Here is a 19,704-nt window from a genome sequence, read left to right as displayed (position 1 = left end):
GGAGCCCACAGCTGTATGAACATGTCAGGCGGCACGAGATTATGGCCTTGCCAAGCAAGTCATGCCTGGACAAGTATTTGCAGGGATTTAAGAGCACGTTTGGGTTTAATGACAGCGTATTCTCTGCACTTGAAAAGAAGACAAATGAAATGGATGAAGTTAGTCGCCATGGGGGCCTTGTGTTCGACGAGATAAAGCTCTCCGAGAACATTAACGTGATGGGCTCTGGTGAACTTAGTGGTTTTGTTGATCTCGGCCCATTTAGCGACGAAAGCAGCAAGACCGTGCTCAGTGATCATGGCCTCGTGATAATGTTCCAGCCATTTCAAGGTGCGTGAGTCAATTAAGGTTGCGCAATTGTGTTTTATTATACAAAAGTTACTACTTGTGTATGTTCAGGAGTTAAAATGTTTGAGAACGAAGCAGATGCTTTCTTTAAATGCTTTTCACTGACACCATGCCTCTAGTACTTACACTATTTTCCTCACAATACAATGGTCTATATTTGCAGGAAAATGGACACAAATTCTCGGGGTATTTGCTGCCAAAGGCAATGTGAAAGCTCCATTGCTTTCCAAAATACTTCTTGAAGCCACGATACTTGCCGAGAAATCGGGTCTTTTTGTCGATTTCTGGACAAGTGATGGAGCTCCCTGGAACAGGTGCCTGTGGAAGCTCTTCGGCATCAAAGGTAGGTTGATTGTTGCATTAAAACTGCTTAAAAGGTTTTGTTCTGTTTAGCTCATCAGTTACTGATTCTGCTTTCTCATCTGTGCAGCTTCTTCCAAGGAAATCAAGTGTAAAGTGCCCCACCCTGTAAACAAAGAAAGAAGTATCCACTTCATATCGGACTTCCCCCACCTGGTGAAGTGTGTGCGGAATGCTTTTGTTGGAAAAGGCTTACAAATTCCAGCTGGATATGCTCATGCTTATGTAATAGAGGAAGCCTGGAAAATGGACAAAGAATCTGTGACATTGAAGGTGATGCCACACATCACGCAATCACATGTGCATCCAAACGCATTCGAAAAAATGCAAGTAAACCTTGCATTTCAGCTGTTCAGTCAGGAGGTACTAAAGGGTATTTTCTTTTATCGGGACCATTTGCAAAAGGACAACGTCAGAAACATCGAACCGACAGAGCGGTTTGTAAAACTAATGGAAAGACTAATTTTTATAATGTCATCTAGAATCCCATCAAAAGGCCTTCGTGCTGATTCAAGAAGTGCACAGTTTTTGAATGAGTTCATTGTTTTTCTCAAGGAATGGGAGGAACATGCTGCACAGTATGGTGGCGGCTTTTTAAGTGCAGGAACTGCCCTTGGGCTGCGTGTAACGCTGCAAAGCACACTGTCGCTTGTAAAATACCTGACCACGTCGCTGCAGTACAAGTACTTGTTGACTGCAAACCTAAGCCAAGACAGGATGGAGAATGTATTTGGGATTGTGCGCCAGTGCTTCGGTTGCAATGATCATCCAACTGTCGGTCAGTTTTTGATAATTATCAACAACCTTTCTTTCTACAGCCTCGCAAAGCCTCCAAAAGGAGCAAACGTACCTGCAGAAGTCGTGACTGCCCTCTTGCAACCATCTGATGTTCCCAAAGAAAAAAAGGAAAGAATAACTGAACTTGTCGATAATTTACTGGATGGCGGAAACTTGGCTTCTGCTGCAGAGCTGCTCGAGGAGCACAGCAGCCTGAGCGATCATCAGGGCTGTGTAGACAAAAAAAGTGACAGCAGACTAATTTTTTATGTAGCTGGGTATGTTGTAAGAAAAATCCTTAAAAGATTTCCGTGCCCCGAATGTGCAACTTGCTTCAGCACTTCGCCTTTGCAAGCCGAGTCAAACAACAATGCCTCACTTACTCGAAAATTTGACCATGGAGGCTTAGTTTATCCATCAAGGCCAATCGAACAGCTCATAGCTAAGCTTGAGGACGCATTTACGGTGTTTTTCAGCCGCAATGAGCTACACGCAGATAGCATGGTCAGCTTTCTGCATTTTTTTCAGGGACGTGAGCTTCAAGGTGTGGGCTGCGCGGAGCATGGACGTCGAATTGCGACAGAAGTGGTCAAGTTTTACGCCTTGACTAGGATGCATTTCCTTGTAAAGTCGGTAAACAAAGAGCGCGGCGCTCAGCGCGAAAAGAAAAAGTTGCTGAAAATGAGGCGCTGTCAGTAGCCTCGCACAGGGCACTAAGCACAAAAAAAGGCATTAGTACATTGTTGTCATGGAACCTTGTGTAATAAAGACGTTCCACCCTGAAATTTGTGCCGCTTCCTTTTCTCATTTCGGTATCATGTACAAAATGCGTTTTTACGCTTCTTTACGGCGCAGTAGGTGACGCCCGACGTGACGCTTGCATTTGCTCCTGCCGCGGCACACTGTCGGTGTTACAGCTAGTCCGTGTCGAATCTAAATGAGAAGAGAACCTATGCCAGTGTTTGCACCGTCTTTAACACTTTAACGCCTTCTCAAAGCAGTGATAGCAACCCACACACGATCAACCGACTGAACCAGCGAGCACTACCCATAGGGGCTTTTTGCGCCCGCCCGCACGCCAGCGGGCGGCAGCGCCATCTGCCTTGAGCATAGCAAGTTATTTCAGCTGCGCCGGCTCGGTCGCGACACTAGGAAAACCTTCTAGCCTCTGTAGTAATACAGGACGCCGCAGACTGCGGCCCAGTGTTAACTGCTGTTTTTAAAGTTGTATCCAACTATAGACACACCATAGCTCAGTATGCATTGCATGTGAAAGCACTGACCAACAATCATCACCGACTGCACCGAACATTTTCATTCTAGTTGCAGCATGTGAAACGGGCTAAAGGCACCTCACTTAACTATGCCTGGGCCTAGAGCACTGCACGGGCCTCAATCTTAGGCCCGAGCCCGGCCCAGGCCCGCGACTTCAAGCCCGGGCCCGCTAAATTATTGCTCTAGCGAGCCCGGCCCGGCCCGTGAATCCCGTAGTGAAGCCAGTCCGGGCCCGGCCCGTTTCAAAGTAACGCTTGAGGTATACTGCTCACTTTGAGCAAGTAGACTGCTACTACGCCAATAAGGAACTGGCCGACAAAGGTTCTGAAACCGCAGTTTGACTTCCAGAAAGCTGGTTCGTTTTAACCCAGAAGGAAGTGATTAAGAGTAGTGCTCGCCAGGCCCGTCTTTTGGAGACCGATCTGGTGTAGGTTCGCAATGATAAACTCGGAAGTTCCGAGAGCTAAACAAAAAGGGCTGCATACACGCGTAGTAGTCTACTTTGCGTTCCCCCATTTTTTTAAATGTTATATTCTGCCGCCCGCGAAGTATATTAAAGCTGCCTAGCAAGCAGTAGGATGACATTTTTTTAGTGAACGCGTTCTCACAGGTTGAGCTCATAGCCGAACTGGTCGCCTCTCTAGACAAACGAAAAGCTAAAAGGCTTGAGTATTTCATGGTATGTGCTTGAGGACTACAAGCGTCCTAAACTAATATGTTCTTCCCGAATGCATTTTTAATAGTGTATATGTATGTTTTGGGATGACGAACGATCAATGGCCAATTAAGGCCGGTTGAATTTTACTCTTACTGCACCGCGGCGTGGAAATAAGGAAATGAATAAGTCAATGAATAAAGCTTAGTTTTTTTCTCAGCGCGTACTATAACTCATAGCTCATCCGTGTCGCTGCTTCAATGCCGCAATTGTATACTTTACTTTGCAATAGTGAATGAAAAGTCGGACACCAGCCGTTTCTGTACGGACCCGAGCCCGGCCCGGGCCCAGCCCAGGCCCGGCAAAATAAATCATGTCCCGGCCCGGCCCGGGCTTTCGGGCTGGCCCGAGCCCGTGCAGTGCACTACCTGGGCCCAACAGCGGCAGCGTAACCCCGAGTCAGGAATAGATACAATGGGCATCAGCATTCAAATGCCAGTTATGTCCGCCGCTCAAGGGTTTCCTATCCCAGCACATTAGTGACACAGCCATCGCTGCAACCACGACAGCTTCTCTTTGCAATGGTACAGAGAAGCCATCTGGTCAGGGGACACAGAAAAACAGCAGTGATGTAAGACTCAGAGCACTTTGTTCAAGTAAGAGAATACAAAGCGGATTCTATGCACAAGAAAAAAAAAATGCGGAAAAGAAAAAAACTAAAACGACACACGTATTTGATCTGTGCAAGGCAGGAACATACAGCCGTGCTCAATAAACACGCGTACAAAGGCTTTTTCACACCCGTTGTCATCCAAAAAAGGCGTTTACAAAAAATGAGGGAATGGCACTCCTAAAAAAAAAAAGAAAAGCTACTACAGAGCAAGTCCGTATGGAAACCATCTCGCCGAGAAAACGCATGCAAACACCACTTTCTCGCTGGCTTCAAGAGCGTGCACCAAGCACCCCGCATAATTGCCTGGAAGTGTCCAGGAAGTCACTCGTAGAAAGTAATCGCCGGTTAGCGTGCCATCTGTGCAAAAAGCTCTTGTCGTTTTGAAGATGAACGGGAAAGGCCGGAGCGGGGCCCAAAACACACCACACATGCATGCACACATTACTTGTGCCTTGGGGCTTGCTTCTAAAAGTGGAGACAGAGAGAGGGAAAAAGAAAAATGCCGACAACTTCTGCATGTGTGCCCAAAGAGGCTTTTCATCACAGCCATAGAAAACGTTCCCGAGTGAGGGAGTGTGGCGGCCTGAGGCACAGTCGCAGCCAAGGCATGACGTAACTACTGCAGTGAATGTTCGCGCGACCGCTACTCTCAAGTTCCTGGGTGGCACTCATGAAGGGGGGGGGGGGGGGGGGGGGTGCTTTGCACATTATACGGTGGCTTACAAAACGCAAATGCTGCCATTCGTTGGCCATGGGCGCGCTGATAATGCTCAGGACCGCTGGACAGGCAGCGATGCCACTGGCCGTCATGCTATGAGGCGATTGGTGTCATTATTGTTTTTCTTAAGCCTTGCATCACCAGGCACGCAAGATATTAACATATGCTTGTTCCGTTCCCGAGTTTGAGGGAAACACACTGATGAGGGTCAAGGCTACAGACTAGCACCTCCAAGTGTCTTGCTCAGTGCAAGAGTCCAAAAGCATCACAACTAGTCCGAAAAAAGGCTGCCGATCAGAAAGCTTGGCCACAGCTCAAGACCCGACCAGGACGTGGTGACAAGCTTCAGGTTCTGGTGCATGGGATGTGCAAGAAAGATCAGACTGAAAGATCAGTACCCACAGCATCCTTTTTCTGCGTTTTTGCCATGACCTTTAATAAGACATCATCCTGCCAGCATGGAGTGCCACCCTCAACACTGAGAACACAAACTTTGCGTGTGGATATTGTAGTAAGGTGCTCCACGCCTGCTGCTGTTGCACATGGTGACAACAATCACCTTAGTGAACCAAAAATAAAGACTAGAAACTACAATGGCCGCTTTCAATTTTCATTCCTCTTTGTGTCGGCCAACTATTCAGAATCCCAAGGGCTGCCTCGGAAAGGATGCTATCTTGCTGGAGATAAAGGTGTCTGCAGGTGTAGTGGAAATGGTAGGTGTGAACAACACGCCATGACAGACAACGAGGCACCATTTCCTGTCGACCACAGGGGATGTGACAAGCGCCTACGTGATCGAGAACAGACACGGTTTCTGCGAAAGTGCCTAGCGAAGAAAACACACACACCACACATTTGCTAAGAGCACAAGGACTCACAAATAACATGTCCCGACAGCGGAACACAGCCGTACGCAGACGAAGATACAAACGTGGGTCTGCTAGCACAGAGTGCTTACATACAAACTGTTGGCAGCGAGGGACCATGCACACAAGGCGTTTCCTCAAGAGGGTTTACCACACAGGCGAAACACACGCTCAGATTGGCGTACAAGATGCAGGCTGGCATCCATCATGACAAAACACCAGTGCGAGAAAGGGCGAAATGCAGTGTAGCACCCAATGGTTAACTACAGGTTGTGGTGTTTACCCACTGGACTTGCATCCATGCGTAATTCTAATACAAAACCCTTTAAAAACGCTCAAAGCATTATGCGAATGGCACTGAGAAACCATGCACAACCACAACAGCCTTGCCACATCACAAGATTGCATTCCGTTCACATCTCCCACCACGCCACATGTCCGGCGTGCGATAATTGTTGGAGCTAAAAAGTAGAGGGCGAAAGAATATCGTTTAACAATCCTTGGGCGTCTCAAACGTGTTCACGTGCATGAACAAGCTTGGAAGGTGTAAAAGCGGCGGCACATTATAGAGTAAAGCATTACAAAGAAACTATGCTGGCCATTCATACATTTTTTACACCTTTATTTCTTTGCTGCGTGACAACCATTTCAATAAAAATTCTTGCCTGTACACTTACTGCACAGCTTACGACAACACAAACGGAGTCAAAATCACTCTCAGGCATTTTCATTTGCGCACGGCAAGCAGAGGGAGACCACGTATGTGCATCTAGGCGATCGCTCATCACTACACTGTCTAAAAGGCAAATGAAAGAGAATACAGAGGGTCCAGGAAACCATAGGACGCAAAAGCAGCCTAAAAAAGCAACCTTAGCCCACTACTGAAAAGGCATTCTGTTTCGTAGACAACGCTCAAGAACCTGTCACATGCGTTCAAAGGATTCTAAAGCTTTCACTCAGGTTTCGTCTACATCACGTGAGCACCTCTACAACTGCAGGAAACTGCATTGTCTGCACGGCTGGCTTCCCTTATTACAAATAACTCCTGGTAGCAGCTTTGCCCTAAGCCGCCATACTTTCCTGAGCAATACTTTCCACTTGCAAATAGTGTCGACCTGCAAACGGTGTCAGTCTGCAAGTGGCGTGTCCATCTGCACACGGTTGCACCACGGCTGTTTCCACACTTCCCATTCCGCGCACCAAGAACAGACACAACTCACAAGCACAGTAGAACACAGAAATATACAAACACGCATATCTCGATTGATTCAAGCAAAAAGATCTGTCCCCGAGACTTTGATATGCACTGGCACTATGGCAAACTCACAAACCATTCAACACAGTACGAGATGGGAGGCAAACGTATGGACGACTCATAGGAAAGACTGCGCAGTGCCCAACATGAGCGTAGGATACATTCCGTTAAAGCACCTAGAAGCATCCAAGGAGAAACTCTGAAGGATATACGAGAGAAATGAAAGAGCTTGTTTCAGCACGCAGATGACGAAACCCAGCAGTTTATGACAGGCACTGGGCACATTGTGTGTTGACCAGTACTAAATTTTATTTACAAGAAAGGGTGTTCCAATCACAATGCAAATAACACAGCTTGAAAGATCGTGGTCACCTTAGTTTTCATGTCGACCACATGTAAGGAATCAACCGCCCGTTTATTTACAAGGGTGTTCCAAATAGAACAGACACAATGCAAATGACACAGCTTGAAGGATCGTGGTCACCTTAGTTTTCATGTCGACCACATGTAAGGAATCAAGCGCCCGTCAGTCAAGGCTGTTTTAGCGACTTGCATTGCTCAAAAGAACTCGAGCAGCCAAACTGGCAATAAGCTTGGAGCTCATTTCTACTAGCTTGGGAAAGGTTACGTACCGCAAGCCAATCAATCCTTGTAGTGCACCCTAGAACTCTGCTAACCAAACTAAGCAAGACAAGCAAATGGATACCTGAAGTGCCCCTAAAAAACACATTCCAGCAATTAACCCTTCCTCTTCCTGCGTACAACGACAGAGTTGAGAGTCAACTGTTATGGTTGTAAAACATGCGCAGATTCAGCTTGTTCGGTTTGGTTTTGTGGGGTTTAATGTCCCAAAGTGACTAAGGCTATGAGAGACGCCGTAGTGAAGGGCTCCGGAAATTTCGACCACCTGGGGTTCTTTCACGTGCACTGACATCGCACAGCACACGGGCCTCTAGAATTTCTCCTCCAAAGAAATTCTAACCGCCACGGCCGGGATCGAACCCACGTCTTTTGGGCCAGCAGCCGAGCACCATAGCCACTGAGCCACCGCGGCGGCTAATTCAGCTTGTTCACAACTACAGGCTAATTAATGCAGATGTGCCTACAAGTGTTAAAACACACCTCTTCAGGACCTGACGACTATGTGTTGAGTTCCTGTTGACTTTCCGTGAAACCCAAGCCTCTTGTAAAACATCTGTAGACTTCTTGCCGACTGTCGATAATAAGCTTGATGAAAGTTACGTCTAAGTTTGCACAAGGAGTAGAAAGTCGGACCAAGAGTAGAACAAGAGACAAGGCTATGCAGACCTACTATGAGGAAAAAAGCATGAATGAAACCTGCACATGCGAATGGACTTGTAGCTGACACTGCTGAGAATTTAATTCTAAACTATGTGCACTAAAGTACATGAGTGCGCAGAAGCAGTTCAGGTGTACTGCCTTCAATACAAATGTGTGTCAGCATGCGCAAATTTGAGTCCAGAAACTGCCTTCACAAGGTTGCGTGCAACTTACAACAGTACTTTCCTCAAAGTTGGACAGGTCCAACATTTGACTGTCACATTTACTTTTGGGAATTAACGGCATGCGCAACTTCCCTGGCTATTTGCTCTCATAACATGACCTGTCTGAGCGAAACAGGCAAAACCTAGTACTCATAATTATTGAACACACAGGGAACATGAAAACCCCATAAACAGAGCCATCAAACACAATTAAAAGTCCTCCCTTCGGAACTAGAAAGTTTTCAAAGAAGAAAAATTTCTCAACTGCTTGGCTTGACAAAAAAAGATTTTGCACTTCGGCAAAATAAAGCTGACACAAAAGAAACCATGAAAAGAACAAGTTAAACAATCCTGTACAAAAATCTTTTATTCTTTCACCAGCAGTGATGAAACCGCAAAACTTTACATGCGCAAAGCATACATGCTGTTTGTGTTTGCGAAATTACTAAAACTGACTACAGTTAACCCTGCATGCAACTAACTTCCATGTAGTGGATTCCTTGATATATCAGTTTTTCAGTTCCCCTGCGCAACCTCCACTGAGGTGTGCGCACTTGTGAACTCCATGAAACGAAGGCATTGTGAAAGTTGATCTCGATGCAACGAACTCGCCAGGCCGGCTATATTCGTTGGTGCTGCCTTACTTGGAAGTTTGGCCGAATCATGCAAAAGTTTCACGACGATGAAACGCAAACCATCATGAGGAGGACATCCATGATCGCAACGAGCTAACGCAGTTGACATAACGCACTGTGCTTCAGCATGATTGGCACCTCTTCGTGGCAAACGCAGCAGTCTCCGCAGCTTTCGCTTCTGAGGCATCGCACCAGATGGCGTTAAAATCACCGCAAGCCAGTTGCATGCATGATTCCGGAGATGGCGCCAACAGCAGACAGGTGGCATGAGTGGGGATGGTGGAGGGCAGCGATGATGCGAAAAGTCCATTTCCTAGGCCGATGGCAGACCAAAAGAGGGGACACATGTGAAGAGGTGGATGCTACTGACTCCCACATTCTCACCACCTTACACACAGCGGCGTAGTGCAAGCAGCGGTAGAGATGGTTCCAGCTGCTGCTGCTGCTGCAGTCGTGTTGTCAGCGCGATCATAAAACCCATATTCCGTATCCCATTTCTCCGTATTTACGGCTTCGAGAAACGAGTGTTTGCTGCGCACGTTTACAAGGCAATTCCACCTACATTCGTTTTTCACTTTGCTTTCCATTCTGAACTGCATTTCAGAGTATTTACGCAAAAGGTGCACATAACGAAAAAACGGGCGTTTATTATTTCGTTATATCCAGTTTTTGCTGTATAGCCAGCTCGAGACTACGGAGCATCCGTTTTTCAGAACAAGGTGAGAATAGCAAACAAGACACTGAGAGCAAGACATCTACCAAACTAGACTTCTAGAAAACTAATAGCCATATCTAGCCAAGACGTGAACATTCACCTCGCACTTGGGCTCTCAACCCTAAGAGACGCAACAGGGACTTTGACGGTGGTGCTTTCTTTACAAAGAGAACGAAGCACTTAACACAATTGTGAAGCAGCACCATTCCCAGACGAAAGCATGCAAACAGGTAAATTTTCAGCTGCAATAAAATTTTACACCTGTTTCCAGCTTCACACCGCTCCAGCATACAAAAAGTCCTCCATGTGGACACTTTGTGCTTTGAAAATGCCACGCACTGCTGTTAGAATCCTTGTTCACACCATCCTGAACAAACCAGCTTTCCTATCCTTCAACTGCCGCAGTTCGAAAGGGGAAAGGAATAACAGCACTTAGACAGAGGATTAAAAACCGCTGTGCCAAAACACTTTCCCTCGGTCAAGACCAACACAAAGAGCCTTCTGTCAACAAAGAAGCATCGAGAAGAAAAAAATACCTTTTCAGAAGCAAAAGAACTCACCTCTCCTAACTGTACCATCTCCCCTTCACTGGACATATCACGGCGTTAAATCAGGGGCAGCATCGGAGACACTGCGCCGCGTGAATGTTGCACAATTTCACCGCGCGATAGCGGCAGCAGCTGTTCTTATGTGCTCACTGTTCCGAATCAACAAAAAAGTGAAAAAGAGTAGGGAGGGGGGTGGGCAAAGTGGTAATAAAGAAAAATTCACACACGGCATTAACAACATGCCCACATGCACACACACGCGCGCACACACACACAGATCAAACCAGCAAATTCAACATAGACGCGATGGCGCACTCCTTCTTTACACAGGCAACACAACACACCATCAACTCCATGCCCCAGCGTCACTACAAGGTCCGCCAGCGCTGGGCTTGGCAGCCTTGCCGGCTCGCACACCATCCTAGAATCCATGGCGGGCACCATGGCCTGTCGCTCGGCACCCACTCCACCAACTGGTGGGGTGTGTGACGGTCCTGACGGACAACACATCGTCTCCGTCGGAGGACTGAGTCGCAACTCTCAAGGCGAAGCTGTCGACACGGCTGTGCAGCGGTGATGCGGAGAGTGATGCGCAACGGCGTGCGGAGAGAAGGTGGCGAGAGGGGGCTGGCAATGGCGAGGGGATAAAATGGGGGAAGGGCCCCCGCAAGGTGCGCATGCCCGGTCATCGTCGGGTGCACCTACGACTCGTCGTCGTCGGGGTTCTCCGAGTCGATGAACTCGACGTGCGTGAACGGAAAGTGTCCCACGCGCCCCTTCAGCTCCCCTTCCCACTGGCCGTTGATGTTCGTCTTTGTCACGGTGATGATGTCCCCCACCTGCGAGAAGGGGGTAAGTTGGGAGAACGTGGTCAGTGTTGCCTTAAGACCAGCCACAGCACAGTGACATGGTCGAAACCAAATACACTGAACTCAAAAGAGGCCATTATAGTATCACACAGAGTTTCACGTCCCAAAACTGTCTGTAGGTAATGAGAGACGCCATAGTGAAAGAGTCTGGATTACCATATTTACTCGCATAATGATCGCACCCCCAAATTTTGTTGGCAAAATTCAATTTTTTTTATTCCCCACGCAATGATCGCAACCCGAACTTGCCGCTGCAATTTGTTCACAATGACGAGTCTAGCCGACAATGATCGTACTTGCCATCTGTCTGACAGGCACATCCAGATTACCATTTTGCTCTGTCAGCATTACAGCGGCAGCCACCTGTTGGTTGACCTGCGGTCACACGGGCAGTCTAAATGCGGTTATGCTTAATCGAGGATACCAAACTTAACTTGGTTATCTCGTATCATGGTTCGCCGTTGTAAGAGGGCTCGCCACCGTTCTGGGTGGTGGTGCAACGAACGAAGTGACGCAGTGATCTGGCTAAACTTTCTCGTTCTCGTAAATAATAAGCCCTGGGATACGGAAAAGTAAAAAATGAATCCTCCTTGAGGATCGCTGGCCTGTACCGAGTTGCTGGTAGGAGAAATAACTGCGATACAAGCTAGTCTTACGTTTGCAGCCGCGTAGCAGCTGCTGCCGTTGCAGCGCGAGTGACCCGATCTGCTTGCACACCAGCTCCGTTGCTAAGGCATCATTGAAATCAATCGTATATATTTCTTTTCATATGAAACAATTAAGTTGTCAGTAAGGCAGCGCCATAAGTAGAACATTCATTATAGCGTAGGTCAATTCAAAAGCACCGTCCACTGTGGCTTTGATACGAAACAAGTTAGGCCTAGCGATGACTAGGGAGTACAGAGCGTCGTTGTACGCCGCGCTCGCGGGCGACACCATCGCAGTAAGCGCGCGAAATCTAGTGCTCCGAGCGTTACGAACGTGTCACCTAAGTACATCAACGATGCGGCAGGGACCGGACATTTTTCAGCGTAACGGCAGTAAATGTGTAGCTCGAGCGCCACGGGACGTTGCTGTTGTACGCTGTTGCTGCACAATCGGATGAGATTGAAGGCTGCATAAAAGCGCCGTCGCACAGCACTATATACACTGCCTATTTTGATGCTTCATTTGCCACAAAGCGCTAAAAAATACACAGACACAAGGGAGACACACAGGACGGGCGCTATCTCTCAGACACAGTCGGACACGGTCTCCCTTGTGTCCGTGTCTTTTTAGCGCTATGTGGCAAATGAAGCATCACCAACTCGCCCAAGCTTCTACTCTGGCATATTTTGATGCGTTGCTCTTCGAACATGATTTAGTGCGAAGAAAGTACGTTCTTGAAGCGGGCCAGCTCGTGCGCTTTTCGCACTCTACCTTCCAACTTGGGCCGCAGAAGGCCCACCAGGTGGCAGCACCTGCCATTGCAGGGCAGTGGCGCATCGCTTAACCGCTGCACCATTGCGCCAGGAGGGGTATGGGGACTCCCAGGGATCTAAGAATGTTAAGTAGAGGATGACCAATGCTGCATATGTGGGAATTAACCCATTACGCTATCGCGTCATACCCTTAAGGCGGAGCAGCCATGGTTCTTCAATGTTTTTTTCTGGTCACGAAACTCCGGCCGAAGTTTCATTAGGGACAGCGCGCACCGCTAACAGTGCAGCTTTCGGAGAAGGGGCACGAATGGCTGCACGAGCCCCATTCGCAGTGGCTGTTTTCCGGCTAACGGACTCACATTCGCTTGGTATTTGGGGTTTCTGTGGATCGGTATTTCGGCTCAGCATAGACGCTACTTTACTGGCTATCACCTCAATTCTTGGCTGCAACAACTCTAAAAACCCTGTGCGACTGACAGCGGCGACTAGTAAGCTTTGCTTGGGGCCTGAATCTGAAAAACAACTAACGCGCTTGCTTTCTTTCATTGCTTTTCATAAAACAGCGATTTTCGTACCTGGGTCCAGCCTGCGCATTCATTTTTCCCGCAACCTGCCTGCAGTGCCACTCTGGAAGATCTAGCGTAGCGGCCAGTAACATATTTTTATGTGTCTGGGCAGTGGCTGTCTTAGCCGAGTCCTTGCTTTCATCAAAGTGCGTAAGGCTGCTCAAGGCTGGCTCTTACCTTGCGATAAGAACAGTTGAACATGAGGCGTGATCAGCTGCAGCGATAGCATAGCGCTTTCGTGCAGTGGCCAGCGACACTGATCTGTTCACGCCGCCACGGATTCAAAACCCAGTTGTGGTCGCGGCAATATTTTTTATTTCTGCACTCTCAAAGTCAGGGACGCCCCAAGATTCCTGGTTGGGTTTAACCCTGTGAAGTGGTGCTTTTGCACCAAAAGCCGTAAGCACACTGAAGAGTACAGCTGTCTGAAACCCAACATCGTCGCACATTCTTGCTCAAGTACGCTGATAGGCCTTCGAATATCCATGGGACGGCGCCGGGCCTGAGTTTCAGCTTTTCGTGTAGCAGTGACACTTCGTTGACCACAAACTCGTCGGGCCGAATTGAACCTGTGGAGCCAAATGCTTCTTGCAGACACATACATACTTGGAGTCGAAGCTATATCCACCGCTATCCTATCAGGGTATTGTCCGCTTCCATATTTTATACCCCTGTCACACGGGCATTTCGAAGGCCCTCGAATCGATAGTCTATCGACTCGAAGGCGATCGAGCGCTGCTACACGGCCAGTTTGAATGGCCATCGAGTCAATAGTCTATCGAGTCGACGGAGCAGCCCGGAACTCTATCGAGATTTCGAGGGCCTTCGAGCGTTGCCCAAGGTTGCTAGCATTGCTTCGAACGACAACAAACATGGCGGCGCCCTTCAAAGCCGGACCCCTCGCTTCGGACCGAATTCTCGTTGTTGCTGCGTTTTTCTGTCCGTTCACTGGTCATAAATGGGGCACCAGTCTTTCGCTTCGTCTCATCTTGCCTACAAGAAAACGTATAAGTGATAAATTTGCTTTATTTTTTATTTAGAGTGACGATTCTGCCGCTGCTAGGCCTAAGAGAGTCGGTTTGTTGACAGTAATGGTTCCCGTTTTCACCGCCAGATGGCGCCACTAGAGGCTGAGTTTATTTTTGCGTCTCTGCTAGCATACGCTGAACTAAATGTGGAATGCACCTGCGTTTAGCGTACGTAAGCGTGCATACGCTCGTGGTACGTAGACAGCATAAATTTATGCTCTTTTCTCACTGTATCTGTGTACGCCGCGAGCGGTGGCGTGGTGCGCACAGCGAGAAGCAGCAGCGGCGCGGCCGTTCCAACTCGCCAGGGCGTCAACAGATGAGAACAGGTCCTAGGTTTTGTGGCGAGCGAATCCGCTTCGCTTGCCGGATTTTTGAACAAGTGTGAACGCGCCTTATGACTGCAAGAAAGTGTATTTCAACATTTAGTTAAGTTTCGTCAATATATTTTTGTTATTTGTGCGAAACCGAACGTAGCGATTGTGGCGCCACACGAGCTTGGCGTAAGACGCGAGAACCATTTCAATGGCCATTGAGATTTGCCGTGTAGCAGCTCCACAACTCCCTCGAGTTCGACGGCGATCGAAAATCTCGATGGCCCTCGACTCAATATGGCCATTGAAACTGGCCCTGTGACAGCGGTATTACACTGCTCGGTGTCGCTCGACAGACAGAACAGCGAGGCCTTTTCTGCGTACCTCCTTAGCCTGAGCGGCAACCTGTCATGCAGCTAGTATTCGGCATCGCAGGCTTGCGCTTCACGTGCACTGTACTTACTTGCGAACGGAGGCAAAATTGGAAGAGAAAATAGTTGCTGCCACACCCCTGGTGCCCCATTCTGCCTGTAACCTTGTGGCCGTAGAGACGCTCGCCTGCTCGGGTCATTGCCCCCACAGGACTCAGCGCCACCTCATGGAAGGCGCAGTCAACATATAATGATCTCCCCCATAGCGTTAAGGAGATGTTTCATGGCCATAAAAGCTTTGAAGGGCTATGGCGGAGCTTATGCGTCCCCTCCAATTTCTGCAGTAAGCTACACCGAATTGCAAGCACCGTGGCTGGCATTCAATACCATGACCATGGGCTCGGCAGCTAAATGGCACAGCCACTATGCGGCCGCACTATGATGGTATTGAATACCTATAATGATGTGAGGACCGGGTTAACTGGAGTGAAATCGGAGAGGCCTTAGTCCTGCAGTGGGCCTCTCCATTATGATGCCCCATTAGTGAAGCAAGCACCCCTCCTTGAAGACGTGGGCAGAAATAAGAAAAAGGGGAGCCGGGGGCGAAGACGCCCCACAGAGCTGCGACCCACCCGCACTTGGACCCACAAGGAGTCACATACGGTATCCGCTGTGATGCCTCCATACCGGGGGAAGTATACGTCCACAGCCAGGTGCTCTTTACTGTGTTTCTCTCTAAAGATGTCTTTACTACAAACCCCCCAAAAAATGCAGTGGCTTATGGAGGGAGAAATGGGACTGCAGTTTCCCTTTACTATATCTGAGTTCACTATAGGGGGTTTCTACCGCACCCTAGCACAAAAACCAATGTACAGTGTGGCTTGTGAACCACTAATGGTATGCCTCAAAAGTAAAGATGCGCTTCACTGCAACACAGCCACGGACACTGCTTTCAAAGTAACATGCTCTTGGCGCTTCATCCAGGCACTGCTGGACTAAGTAATTAATAGTAATAACTTATTATTGTCAGCTCCATTATTGGATGTCTAATAGAGCCACTGGCATTAAAGCATCTTCCACCCCTAGCAACATCAGTGCAATGCAACCAATCCTGCCCCATGCCCACGATGGATAGACTGCGCATAATGCCAGCCCGTACCGTTTCTTTGTGTGGTGTGCCATGGTAATGGGGATAGGTTGCCAGTATCTCTGATAAGTTTAAGTACCGTCGCAAATACGTCAACAATTCTTCAGAAAAACTGACCATCCGAAATTGAGAGGAAGACCCATAAGCAGAGCCGACTGATTTGCGAGGTCTGTGGTAGTTTTCGAAGAGCGGTGGGTAGTACCGTATTTACTCGCATAATAGGCGCACTCGCATAATAGGCACACCCCCAGTTCGGTCGCGAAAAATCGGATTTTTTTATTTCCGCGCATAATAATAGGCGCACCCCGAACTTGGCACTGTGATCAGTACTGTATTTCCACGATTGCAAGCCAACGCCTCCCCACCCCCACAATCTTTATTTTAACAAAGTTCTTGCTTAACTTACTACTAGTCCTCACTAGTGCTGCTCCCGTCGCAGATGCTGCTGACCCACAGCACGCACAACGACATCACGTGGAACAGCCGCACACAGTTTTCAGGGATGCTCACTTTAAACGTCTGTTTGGAAAGCTTCGTCAGCCGGAAACCTTCCCGACTTAGGACCCCGAAAACCGCGGCGATACGAGTCGCATACGAAAATTTAGGCACGGCACAGTCGCAACTGCCACACTTCTCGTCCACATCGAATTTCCGGCCTGCCGCATGCTTGCGGTGTTCGAGATTTAACTCCCAGCCGTGTAGCTATTAAGGCGCTTGTCCGTCGTGCTAAAGTAGCAACGCTCGGCGACAGCGCGAGAAAGCCACAACTACGATGAACTAACACGACAGAAACCAGCCCTTTGACAGCCATAAAAAAACTGGAGCTAGTGATGCTGACGTCGATATGGATAGCGAAAGCTCGCGGCTGCTTGCGGCGGACAAAAAAGTTGATGATGATGATAAGCTTGACCTTGGGCGCTATCCGTGGGCGGCACCTGGAAGCTCCTGTGCGCGTGTGTGGCCTCCGCGACCAAGCGCATGTTGCTCGCAGCCAGAGCCGATCGCGGAGGCCACGGCGCATGCATTTCGAAGGCCATTCCCGCGTGGATCGTGGAAAGTTTGGGTGCGGCCCTTACACGGATATTTTTTTTTATTATTTCCTTCGGGAAAACAGGATGCGGCCCGTACACGGGTGCATTTATGCGGTATGTTGAATTTTGCGAGTCGGAAAATTTCCGGAAATTTTACCCCGCGTAATAGGCGCACCCCTAACTTTGAGCCGGATTTTCTGGAAAAAAAAGTGCGCCTATTATGGGAGTAAATACGGTACGCGTCCGGTGCCCGTTCCCGGCAGGAGGCTTGGAACTCCATGTGTCAATAAAGGTAAATTCGTTTGCAAATTGGTTCGCTAGAGAAGATAGAAAATTTGAATTGCACGCCGCTTAGTCAGCTCGTTCATACTGGTGGCAGCTTCTGCCTTCCTCCGATGAACGGTAGGTAGTGCGAGACCAAACTTATCATAATCTACACGGGAAGTGCACGGCGCTGGAATCAAAACGTACAGAAGCAACTGCAGCTGAGTTTGCTGCAAGTCACTCGGGCTACACGGCCGTGTGGAAAGCCAAGTCAGAGCATCGTTTTTCTCTCATGGTCTCCACTGGATTCAGACTGCTATCCCAGAGATCGCACAGTTATGCATTTATTGCTGAGAGTTAAGTGCGCGGCGCAGCGGTGGAATGGAGCGGGGGGAGATGGGGTACACTGACTTACCGTATAAACGCGTGTAAGGGCCGCACCCGTGTATGGGCCGCACCCCGTTTTCCCGAAGGAAATGTTAAAAAAAAAATAAATCCGTGTAAGGGCTGCACCCGAACTTTCCATGACCCAGGCGGGAATAGCCTTCTAAATGCACGCGCCGTGGTCTCCGCGATCGGCTCCGGCTGCGAACAACGGTGCGCTCGATCGCGGAGGCCAAGCACGCGCACAAGAGCTTCCAAAAACCGTCCATGGATGGCGCCCGAGGCCGCAGCCATCTAGAGTCACTGGAAAAAATTTCAGAGTACCGCATTTCTTTTCCCCGCGCCGCCGACGCGGTCATTGGCCCAACCGTACCACGTGATCATGGGGTGCCATATACCTTCCAAGCGCCGGTCGGGCCGGCTGAGAAGAGCGCAGGTTCCCGACGTTTCTCGTGTTGCAACTGTCGCTCTCGTGTTTGATACTGAAGAAATCATGCCTGGCTGCTGCGCCTTCGGATGCAGCAACCGAATTGAGTCCGGAAAGACTTTTTTCTCGATTCCGACCGGGCAAAATGACCGAGAGCGTCGTTCTGCGTGGTTGCACAGAATCGGCCGGGAGAACTTCAAGCCTTCAAAAAACACACGCTTGTGCGGCGTAAGTGCACCTTGCTTGTGCTTTTTGGTGCTGTTTTAGAAGGTAAGCGCAGTGCACGTGGTGTTAGCGATAGGATGCTAAGAAAATAGGAGTTCACAGCAAGACCGTCGCGCAGGGATCGTTCGCGGCATGCCCGCTTGACGCGGGTACACGTGTACGCGCTTGTTACTCAACACACGCGGCTCTTCCGACTATTCCGTGCTTGTGGCACGCAAAGGCACATTTATCGCGCGAGAATTCCACGTCCTAACGTGCACCAAGCACTCGCACGATCTTTCCGCGCCTCGAGTCATTCGACCCATGGCACTTGTTTTTCGCGGACCGTGACGATCGCAGTCAATAAAAGTATGGTCGGGCATGTCTTACGTTCACATAACGGCCGCTTTCTGTTCAGTTGTGTTGGGACTGGTAGAAAAATAGAAATGGGTCAGATGATAACAATCCATGAAGCTGCGTGTTTGCGGCGACATGCGTGTTTACGTCCAAAATGAGCTATTTTAAGTGTCACTGCGTAAACTTAGAAACCTTTATAACGTATTCTTTTTCTTCGCCTCTTTATTTGGGTGTTTCAGCTCATTGTTACAGCTATCTTCCATGTTTTTCTTGTTCCACATATTTGAAACAGGGCTTCACTCGAAAAAGTTTTGGGAGCCTACTTCGGCAGCCCAGCATTCGGGTGACCAGCATCACTCTTTAACTGAACAACAAACATTTGCAGGAGCACTTTTGTGCTGAAGACTTCGAGAAGCCTAGAGTGGATGGGAAGAAGCAGCTAACGTCAAGTAGTTTCGTCCTGCTTGAACGAGACGGCAGTCCCATGGCGGTCCACGATGCTCACTGCCCAAAAGCACGAGCTTTGTCTCTTTGCTGCTCGGAGTGGCGAAATGTTTCCTTCGTGGCTTGCTCCGCGGAAGGGGAAAAAGGCGTGCACAAGCTCCCGATAGCAGCGCTAAGACGCTGCTCACAATCATAGCACAGTTCCTGCAGCAAACGCAACCGCGGAGCAAAACAACCGCTGGCTGCATTACTTTGCACAAAATAACAATATTTTTTCTCTTCTGAGCAACCATCGTCTCCGAGCACGAAGTATTTGCGCTTCAGTGAACACTCAACCCGATACGTCACCGAATATCAAGCTCTTCCAACACGGCGACCTCCCTGCGACGCAGTCGGCTTGGAAGGTAAATGGCAGCGGCCGCTCAGTGTTGCCAGTCAAATTCCGACCTTTGCGGTACTCTGAAATTTTTTCCAGTGACTCTACAGCCATCATCATCATCGTCAATTCCCCCCCCCCCCCCCCCCCCCCGACTTCCCGCTATCTAAT

At 48.9% G+C, this 19,704-nt stretch overlaps 1 protein-coding gene across 2 annotated transcripts in view; it reads right to left on the bottom strand.

The window, feature by feature from the left end:
* Positions 1 to 8,784: 8,784 nt before the first annotated feature.
* Crk (Crk proto-oncogene, adaptor protein) overlaps positions 8,785 to 19,704 on the bottom strand; it is a 41,566-nt gene continuing 30,646 nt past the window's right edge. For both annotated transcript variants that reach the window (XM_089550237.1, XM_089550246.1), the window contains one exon: positions 8,785 to 11,169. In XM_089550237.1, the coding sequence (XP_089406363.1) occupies positions 11,032 to 11,169 (138 nt within the window). In that variant the 3' untranslated portion in view covers positions 8,785 to 11,031. The remainder of the gene's footprint in view (positions 11,170 to 19,704) is intronic.

Source organism: Amblyomma mixtum, chromosome 1 (assembly GCF_055824585.1).
Source record: "Amblyomma mixtum isolate Tamu chromosome 1, ASM5582458v1, whole genome shotgun sequence".
In the NCBI taxonomy this organism is placed as follows: Eukaryota; Metazoa; Arthropoda; class Arachnida; order Ixodida; family Ixodidae; genus Amblyomma; species Amblyomma mixtum.
This window is presented reverse-complemented; position numbering and strand designations above follow the sequence as displayed.